Genomic DNA, 10,616 nt, shown 5'->3' with positions numbered 1-10,616 from the left:
ATTATTCAAAAACAGAACAATAAACAGAACAACAACGAAACAAAAAAAAATAGGTAAATATTTAAATAAACAGAACAAAATAACAACGAAAAAAAATATATAGAAACAATTAGTAAGACACAAGCATTGTAATATCAAAGGTAGAAAGCTTGCAATATCTATGACTTTCAAAGTAGAAAGAGAAAAAATTAGATAAGTAATAAGAAAAAATTACGTAAAATTTGTTTTTCAATAGCAAATATATTCTTTCCTATATAAATTGGTGTATTTCGAAGTACGATTTTTTTTCTTTAAATATATAGGTAATAATATAGATATTAGTAAAATGTGTGTTTACCATAGATATTGTCAACGCAATAACATTCATGCTATTTCCCCTACCATTTTTTTTCACCCATTGATTTTCTATAGTATATCGCCTCCTACAACTACCATAAATTCAACGATCTGTTTCGGTTATGGTTTTTTTTTTTCTTAAAAAGTCATCTTAAAAAATATCACCCTGTAATTAAAAAAATATTAACACAATTTTTTTAAATGGTAAAATAATAACACACGAAAACGTGACTGGTTGAAGAAATAAAGACGTAAAGAAGAGGTGGGAAGAAAATGCGCGTTTTCTTTTTTCTTCGAAACAAAAACAAAATGAAAAACCATCATCGTGTGTGATTGTGTTTTTTTTCATCATGGTGGTGAATCGTCATCATTATACATAAAAATCACGTTTTTTTTTTTAGATATAAGCGGAAAGATTAACATAGTAAAATTTAAATTTTCATATATCTTTTTAATGAACACAGTATAGTCTCAACTGGTCAACTGATACTTAACTTTGGGTCAGCAGTCTCGCAGAGATAAGAGGGTCCTTTGTAGAGAGCTGAAATTTTCGTTAACAAAAAAAAAAAAAAATACAAAAACAATTTTTTCGATCGAATGAAGATTAAATCGTTAAAAATTTAGGATCTCGATGATTTGAAAAATAAAAACACTTAACATCGCCGCATTATTTACAATAATAAATCTCGCGTGTACCTCGTCGGTAAAATAATAGCTATTTAATTCGCTCCTTCCGCATGCTTATCTCATATGCAATGCATTAAATATCGTAATAATGTAGGTACTAAACATACACGATAAATTTGAATAAAATAATTTTTTTTTCATTTTTTGGTATAAAACGTATAGTATACGATATATAATCCGTGCTCATTTCGTTAGTATATAAAAAAATGACACGTACGAAATTCACTCGTAATACATATGTAGTATAAAATATTACATTATGGTACGTAGTTATAGATTAGGTAGGTCTAGGTAACACACAGTATACCTATTTTTTGTCCGCGTATAAGTGCCTAGTTTATATATATAATACACAGTGATTGTAGAGCAATTATTGCTGTGTTATTTACTTAGGAATGTAGTAAAACAGGAATCTCGTCGCAGAGGAGAAAATTTCACTGCTCAGCTCACACATCTGACAATTACAGCGTTCGTTATTGCAGAAATGCAACTGTTAGAAAATTTTCTCCCCCTTCCTCCGACAATATTTGTGTGGCTAAATATTTAAATAGGTAAGAGATACCGTACGCAGTACGTAGAGGTAGAGGTACAATATAGTTTGCATATAAAAATACATATATACTATTTACATTTAAAAATACAAATAAGTAGCTCTAGAAAAGGTAAGGTTATCTTAATGGCGAATAAAAATCATCATGATTAACATAATACGAATAGTAATAATGTAATATAATGACGATCTAAAGACCTTTATTGAAACCGCACCGTGTTACGCTTACGCTTACGCACCATCTTCGTTCGAGGTACGTGTTAAGGAAGTTGTCAAGGAGAAGAGAAAATGAGATAATAATATCTTAGGCCGTCGTTTTTGTATTTTATTTTCCATTTTATCCGGAGATAAATATCGTATTATAATAATATTAAATTGGTAAAAAAAAAAACAACAAACACCAGCTGCGAAATTTTTACGCGTGGCAAACTTTGGAGGAATAATCAAATTCGCCTTTGTACGCGGAATCAATCGAATAAAAATATGAAATGAAGAAGCCACTCATTCTACAACGTGGTGGGAGAATTGGAGGGGAATTCCCGAAACATACTACTTCTACGGTATCATCTTCGTTGAAATGAGAGGATACACACGACACTCTTGTCGACTCACGCAAACTATACACATAATACAAATTACACATATAGATTTATACAACATTGGTACCCTTAATAAAAGGTCTGTGTCAGTCAGACCTATCACAATATAAGGCAATTCAACAACAACAACAACGTCCAACGTTACCCTACATCAAACAATGAAGTGAAGTAGTATCCGGTTGTCGTTTTCAGTTATCTTCTAGAACCAACTACCTGGACCGAATTTGGTGGAAATGCCGCCGAAGCCCTTGCCCACCATGTCGCCCACTTTGCCAACGACGTTGTTCGTAGCGCTGGTCAGCATACCGACGATGTTGTCGTCTTGGGAACCGGGCATTTTAGTCTTTTTACGTTCTGATTCATCGGCATGTTCGCCACTATTAGAAACAACCAATGATTAGAATGAGTGGAGTACGAAAAATATGGTAATTTTGCTCGGTTTCATTCGAATTGAAACGCGATGCGAGGGCCTGGCAGACATGAGACTATACGAGTACAATAAAACTTCAATGCAATCTCGCAATATAACGAAAAGAAATACGTAATTCGTTGGTAAAACTTACTCGGTCTCACTCATAGTAAGTGCACAAGTTGCTTCTTCAGTCTGCATTCTCGTTAATATATTTTGATACGTTTTCGAATTCAATTTATCTTCGGTGACGCCTTGAAGTTCGAAATCCGAATACATTTTCTGTAAAAATAAAATTACACGATTTTCAGAAAATGTCCAAATCATTCAAACCAATCAACAACAAACAGATCAGATTTCATCAGCAATGGGTTTAATAACCGAGGTATGTAAGTTCCTCCTGGCGCAGAACTCTTATTGAACAAATGCTATCAAAAAGTACAGTAATGGCTAAAAACGACCTTGATTTCTTCATAAATTATTTTTTTTAATTTAATGGTTTCTTGTGAAAAACAACGTGTTTATCTGGTGTATTTTCAAGCCCCAAAATTCGTCTATTAAATTTCTTAAATAAAAAAAATTCGAGCAAATAATCGTTATAAACCCTCGATTTGATTTGTCCGTCTTTTTCAAAGTTTTTCCATTTTTAAAAAACTCGGGCTGCGGTGGGCCTCTCAATTTTCAAAAATTTTAAAAATCCAACATCAAAGAAAAAATTTTTAAATTCGAAAATTTTCAGTTCCAACACCTCTAAAAAGTCTCCACTGAGTAAAATGAACTCTCATGACAATATTAACCCCCTCCATAGAAATCCCAGTTGACCCCCTGGAATAGCTAAAATTCGTATTTTACATTAAAAAGTCTGAAAAATATTGCTCAATTTGTGTATTTCGATAACTACTTGAATTGAAATGTGTATTGCTAATTTCCGATAAATTGTTATGTACTTGAGACACGCAAGACCCTCCCTCCCACAGTTGCCTTTACGAGATGTTGATTTTGCAGTTGATTTGATAATAATGCGAATTTAGGTAAGTAGATAATAAAATAGGTACAATTTGTCATGAAAAAAGTTGGTGAACCGGATTTAAGAATTTCATGTTAAGGTGAATGAATCTATTTTTTATTGGTAAGGGAGGGAAATTGATGAACCGAATTTGAGTAAAGGGTGATTGAATAATTTTTTTTGAAAATTAAAGTATCGTTTATCTAGAATATTTCATATTTCTTTCTTCTCCCACATTCTGAAATTTATGACTCCAATCTTCAATGATATTTTTACTCTTTGATAAACGATGTTTTATTGGTTTTACGACAATAACAGGGCCGTATCTAGAGGGGGGCAAGTAAGGGCAGCCTGTCCTCCATCGCTGAAAATTAGTTGACTTATGAGTTAGGAAAAATATGGGCCTCAAGTTGGAAAAATTGTGATTTTTTTTTTTGATAAATTACAGAACTGGTTGGTAAATTATAAGGTATAGTTGAGAAATTTCATTCAAAATTGGAAAATTTTGTCTCGGGCCAGTTAAAGTTGCCAGATTTATAGTTCATTTGCTCATACATTGAAGATCGTCAGTTTTGTGTGGCCCAGGGAGACGCTCTGTCCTCCTGGAGAAACTGCCTGGCTGGTGTGCCACAAGGAGGAGTTTTATCGCCTGTCCTATATCTTCTCTTCACGTCAGATATTCCAGTGGCTGATGGAATAGTTGCTGCTCTATTCGCTGATGATAAGGCTATACTTGCTGTTGACAAAGACTACGAAACGGCCATTGCTTCACTACAATTGGCAGTTGACAGAATTGCTGAGTGGATGCGGTCATGGAAAATCGTTGCAAATTGTGGGAAATCAGTACATGTCGACTTCTCTCTACGTACCCACCCTTATTTGCCGATTATTATTGATGGAGCAGTGGTGCCCTACTCCAGCTCTACAAAGTACCTTGGCATGCATTTGGACTCAAGGTTGAATTCGAGTCAACACATTCGAGCGAAAAAACTGCAGATTAAGGAGAAAATGCGCGAGCTGTACTGGCTCATGGGGCGAAAATCTAGGCTAAGCTTAGAGAACAAACGCCTGTTGTATCTGGCAATCGTTAAGCCAATCTGTCTATATGGTATCGCTCTCTGGGGCTGCGCCTCAAAATCAAACATCTCAATAATCCAGAGGTGCCAAAATATAATATTACGAACGATGGTGGGAGCGTACCGGTACGAACGGAACGCCGATCTACACAGGGACCTGAAAATCAGCTACATCGAGGAGGAGATCCGCAAGCATGCCGAACGGCATGAGACCAGATTACACAGTCACTGCAATTCCAGCGCCATCCAACTGTTGGACAACTCGAACGATACGCGTAGGCTGAAGAGATACAAACCCTCCGACCTACCAACAAGGAGAATCATGTGATGACACGCATCTGCTGAACAGCGGTGGAATCGTCGTTGGGCGCTCTCAGCCGGTCATGGTGATTTGGTGAAATGCGCCGATGGATGCCCAATGTGGCAGGGATCGCGAAATTTGGAAAAAAAAAAAAAAAAAGATTTATAGTCGACAAATCATCGTCAAAGAAACAACTTTTTTTGGAACTTGAATTACCCCCCTTCGATTGGGTCCAAATATAGTTGCCTAATAATTTTGAATTTCTGCATCAAGAACATATCAGCTATTTCAACTTTTGAAAATGTCAAAGGAAGAAAAATTGACCTATTCGTATAGAAAAAAATAATAAGTATGTAAGTATCTAATTCATTTCCTGATGAATAAAATTTTCGACAACTTGAGCCCTCGCTTTGTTTGAGTTTTTCTGTTTTTCTTTTTCAAAATTGAACTTTTTAAATACCTATCCATAAAAAATATCTAAACCAATCAACTCCACTTATAAATTTTTTTCTCAAAACACAAATTTTTGGAAGCGTTTGCCCTAAAAATTTCTAAATAAAAGTAATGTATTCAAATTCTAAAATCTCAAAGTTCTCTCAAAAAAACCTCTCGCTTAAAAAACATTGTCTTAAATATTGCTTTTTCATTCCTCATAAAATACAAAATTTTTGGAAGTTCCAGCCCTCTCGCATCAATCAACCTGTTTTTTTTTCTTTTTGAAAATTTAAATTTAAAAAAAAAACATCACTATATTAAAGCTTTCAAAAATTTGAAAAGGAAAAATCAGAATTTTTAAAAATGGAAAAAGTGAAAATTTGTAAACCTAATAAATGGCATTTTTATCGCTTATTTCACTTTCAAAATTCTCGGTTTTAATCCACAAAATCCGCAATCCCCCCTCACTAAAAGGGCCATTCGAACATCAATTGGGAGGGGGGAGGCTCGTGCGTTGTTATAATTCATTGCAGGTATGCAAGTGAACAATTTGCATCAAAATATAAATATGCTATCAGTAATGAACAAAAGCAACTAATTTTTGATTTCCCACATAAAATACATATTTTGGCTATTCTAGGAGGACGGTTTGATTTTTAGGGGAGGGGGCTAAAATCGTGATTAGAGTTTATTTTACTCAAAAGGGACTTTTTAGAGATAACAGAACTTGAAATTTTGAAGTGAATTTTTATTGTTTTCAAATTTTTGAAAATCGAGGAGCCCACCGCAGCCCGAGTTTTTCGAAAATGAAAAAAATAAAAAAATGGGGAATTAATTTCTCACCAGAGGTCACCACTTTGGGGGTGAGGAGGGAGGAAAATCCCAAATCCGAAAATAAAAGGGACATCCTAAGGTACACCAATGCTAATGCAAAGAGCACTCTTCAACGTAACTGATCAATAATTTTTGAAAAAACCTTAAATTATGGGGTTACAATTGATAACACAGCAAAAATTTCGTACTTATTTTTTTGTAATTTATCTAATAATTTTTTCAGCCAAACCAATTAAATTAAAGCTTTTACAAATCCTGAATCTAGTTGAGCAATGTATGCTAAAGAAAATATGCCAAGAAATGTTTTTAGAGGGATTTAAAAAAAATAGACCCCTGCCATTTTGATTATTCATAAAACAACCGTAAAGCACTCACCCTAACGATATGAGCTAAGCACATACACTGGTAGTAATGCAACGAATGCTCCATTCTTTCCGATAACCAATTGCAGATAATTTGAACCTGAGCCATATACCAAAGCTGCGACACAAACAAAGATTGAAAAATTAACAAATCAGCTCCTCCTGGCGCAGAACCCGCCACCGCCTAAACGTTTCATCTTACTTCGAAAAAGTTCAATATCCAAAGCTCGTCGTTGACTTTGCTTCTAATTTGATCCATCGAGTTTCTAGTAAAGTTCACATAAGCTTGGCCCATCTCTTTACCAGATCCTGACACATTCTGTAAACGATGCATCGGTATAAATAATCTCTAAACTTATCCTGGGCTGGGTTTTGAATATTAACTATGAAACGGGAATAACTTACCGTAAAGCTAAGAATGGACCCGATCAAACTACCTTCGTCATATCTAGCCAGTTTTGAGAGCGTAGCTTCCAGCACTGATACTAATTTATTGATCATTCCTTGCGACATATTCAACAGTGTTTTTTCTATTATATCGTCGATTTTAGAATGTAGTTGATACTGTGAAAAGTCACATCGGACAGTTGAAAAATTAACATCTCCTTGTACTCAAGTATAGATCGAAAGTCAGCATCAACAACATAAACGCCTCATCTTACCAGATCAACTCCGTCGATAGTGCACAATTTGAACGACTGTGTTTTCGTGTCAATTATCACATTCAACATGCAGCAAATCTCCGACGGTATAATATAATCAGTCGAAATAAACGTAACCCCTCGTTTTAATCCTTGTTGAAAAGAGGTATCAGTCCTACAACAATATCCCCAATCAAGATTATCTCTAGTACCACACAACACGTAACAACCTTGATCCAGTTCATCTTTATAATACCTAGTAACGCAAGATTCGATCATTTCGGAAGCCATCACTTTCAGCCTCTGTTCCAAATGCATTCTGAATTCTTCATCGGGCCAATGGAGATCTCTAATGAACGACTGAAGAGCATCCAACTTCCAAAGTAGATCTTCGGAAGTAGCACATCCGTTTCCTTTCGGTTCCCATCTTTCCTTTTCGAAACCTTTATGGATAGATTGACCAATCGACGATTCCATTAGATCCACGTAACGCACCACCAAAGGAGCGAAAGCATCTCTCAAGTGTTGATGGAAGCGACCATTTTTCAGATTATCTACCAAAAACACACAAAAAAAAATCAAAATACTCCGAGCTATGTTACAAACAAGTACAAATAGCACTTCAAATTACCATCCGTCCTCAAGTAATCGTTTAGTATCTGGAACAACGGAAACGAATCCCAAGTATCGGGAGGTTGCTCGGCTAATATTCGATCCATGTCGACAGCAAACAAAGCCCAAAATATTTCCGCATGTTCCACCAATAGATCGCTGAACCAAGCGAAAGCCTACGTGAAAACAAAACATCGAGAGCACTCTTCAGTATACGAATTTTTCAATCAACAAAAATCCATCATTCTTTGATCCCAGCAATCACACAGATAATTTTTTGTGATCCATCTTCACACAATTCATGAATATGATCAGTTCCTAAAAAACTGACTTCCTCCCTTTCACATCCTTCTACCCATAATGAAATTATTAATTCTACTACTGTTAATTATGTAAATAAGTAAGTATGAAAATTGAAAAAAAAAATGTATAAACGAGTGAATCCACGACGAAGCTAATTCACTAAAATCTAAACGTATTATTCACGTTTTTTCATAACATAAACTGTGGTTAAGCGAGCCAATAATAGTATTCCAAAATTATTAGCTAGCGTGGGGGCAGGTGGAAATCGGTGGGAATGGAATGGATATTGAAAATATTGCGGTAAAGGGTCATCATGATTATAAAAACTAGCTCAATTTTTTTCTAAATTGTGAAATAGGTATGTATTTGAGAACACCTAAGCGTGTTCTTCTCAACTAGAACCACATATCACCGAGCTGAGCAGATTTGAGCCAAATCATCCCTCTCCCCTCCTCAAAAAGACTTGTATTTTTTCAATATTTTCTAAATTCTTTGAAACAGAGGTCAAGAGGTCAATACTTCATTCAATGGTATTTTTTAAAAATCATTTCTAAAACGGTTCCACAAATTGAAAAAAAAATGAAAATTCAACAGGAAAAAGTGGTTGACATTTTTACATTTCAACTTTTTCAAAACGAAGCTTACGCAGTCCGAATTTGACTTACGATTGGACCAGTCACCAAAATAGAGATTTTCATCGGCTCATTGCGGACATAAAGCTCATCAATATGCGGTTCTATAATCTTGAAACAACGAAAGATAATCGCTAGCGAAGCAACAAATACTTTGGGAATCGGTAGGATGAAGAGGTTTGTCAAAAACTAAGCTATAATAATTAATCACTTTATTAAAACGCTGCTTTGTTGCTATGTATTTTGCTGATGCTGATACTTTAATCATTGGAATACGTAGGATGAGGAGTTATACTAATTAAGTACCAAAGTACGTGATATTATTACATTCCGTAATCGGAGTTGAAATATCATTTATAGGATGAAAAAGATTTCTACAATAACGTCAATCTCAGATCCATACGTTCTTTATAATATAGGTAGGTTAAGGAACATTGTAACAATTTTTGATACCTATCATAGTTTAAATCGATAATCAATCAGGTATATGTATCAAGTGTGAAGATGGAAATGAATTAATAACGTGTCTTTAATTGCCTCCGTAATCTATGTAGTATTCTTTGAGTGCAAAAAAATTATTGGTGGAAAAGTAATTTTCTCAAAAAACCATTCGCAAAAATGATTCTCAATTAAAATGAAATGATAATGAAGAGGTGAACGCTACGATGCATTTTGAACGAATATTTGAAGAAATTTAGTAAATGAAAAATCGCTCGCGAACAACTCGAATAAATTAAGGCAGTGGTGCCAATTTTTTGATCATTATCACAGATTTCAAAAAAACAATAATTACACCTCAGTAGACAGAATTTTTTTTTGGAGATTTCGAAATCGGCAACCATGGCCAGAAAATTAATACTTCTACATATTCTAAAATATTCTCTCAATTTCTTGATATTTTTCTTCCAAATCAGGAGCTGTAAGTAGTGAAAAAAATACGATTGTTTTGAAAATTGCCTCTTCTGTGCCTATTAAGGTATGTAGATCGCGAAAAAAATGTCTAAGGAATTTGACAGAATTCATAAAGATTTTCATTTTGAATTGAAAGTCACTCAGAAAAAATTTCAGCTTCGGAAGTGCTCTTGGAAGGAAAATATTGGGTCCACAAAAAAAAGGGAATTTTCGAAAAAATCGTGGGTTTTTTCGCTCTGGCCCATTCCCAACCCGTTTTGAAGAAAATAGTTCACTTCCAAAAGATACCTAGGTAGTATTTGAGATTTTGCTTCGACGACTCATGCGATTGCAATCAAAATCTAAGACTATTTTTGACTAAACTACGATTTTGAATTTTTTTTACACCAGATATTTTTCATTACTTATGCCAAGACATCGAAACATGATATCATTTTTAAAACACGGGGAAATATTTTGGGACACAGTGGTGCCAATTTTCAGTCCTTAATTACTGTCAATTTTTAAAAAAAACAAAAACAAACGAAAATAATGATCAAGATTTTATTAATTAATATTTTTCAGTTTTTCGAAATTATTAGCAATAATGAGCAAAAAATTGTCACCACTGCGTTCCAAAATATTTCCCCCAAATTTTTGAGAGAAAACCCTCTGAAATAATCTTACAAGGGAACCTCTTGAGATGTCACTCTCAAAATTGGCTCAAATGTAGATAAACTCGTCAAACAGGTCGAATATAATACACAACTCGATTTTTAGCTGCCCAACTGCATATTCACGCCTTCTGAAGCAAATTCGAAATTCTGGAGAAATTGAAAAATCGCGCTGGAGGCTCCAGAATGGCTGGAATTTGTGAAATTTGAATTTGGGGGGTTAGTTTCGGACAAAATACAGCGATTCGCGTGAATTTCAGAAATCTCC

The 10,616-nt window shown here is 34.6% G+C and overlaps 1 protein-coding gene across 1 annotated transcript in view; it reads right to left on the bottom strand.

Annotated features, from left to right (window-relative positions):
* Positions 1 to 431: 431 nt before the first annotated feature.
* Positions 432 to 10,616, bottom strand: part of Cadps (calcium-dependent secretion activator 1) — a 45,705-nt gene continuing 35,520 nt past the window's right edge. Inside the window, exons 23-30 of the mRNA XM_065364846.1 lie at positions 7,868 to 8,024; positions 7,493 to 7,790; positions 7,258 to 7,411; positions 7,001 to 7,159; positions 6,798 to 6,914; positions 6,609 to 6,713; positions 2,736 to 2,863; positions 432 to 2,549 (exon numbers count right to left, since the gene is read on the bottom strand). Of these exons, the coding sequence (XP_065220918.1) occupies positions 2,372 to 2,549; positions 2,736 to 2,863; positions 6,609 to 6,713; positions 6,798 to 6,914; positions 7,001 to 7,159; positions 7,258 to 7,411; positions 7,493 to 7,790; positions 7,868 to 8,024 (1,296 nt within the window). The 3' untranslated portion in view covers positions 432 to 2,371. The remainder of the gene's footprint in view (positions 2,550 to 2,735; positions 2,864 to 6,608; positions 6,714 to 6,797; positions 6,915 to 7,000; positions 7,160 to 7,257; positions 7,412 to 7,492; positions 7,791 to 7,867; positions 8,025 to 10,616) is intronic.

The sequence above is a fragment of the Planococcus citri genome, chromosome 4, assembly GCF_950023065.1.
Source record: "Planococcus citri chromosome 4, ihPlaCitr1.1, whole genome shotgun sequence".
NCBI lineage: Eukaryota > Metazoa > Arthropoda > Insecta > Hemiptera > Pseudococcidae > Planococcus > Planococcus citri.
This window is presented reverse-complemented; position numbering and strand designations above follow the sequence as displayed.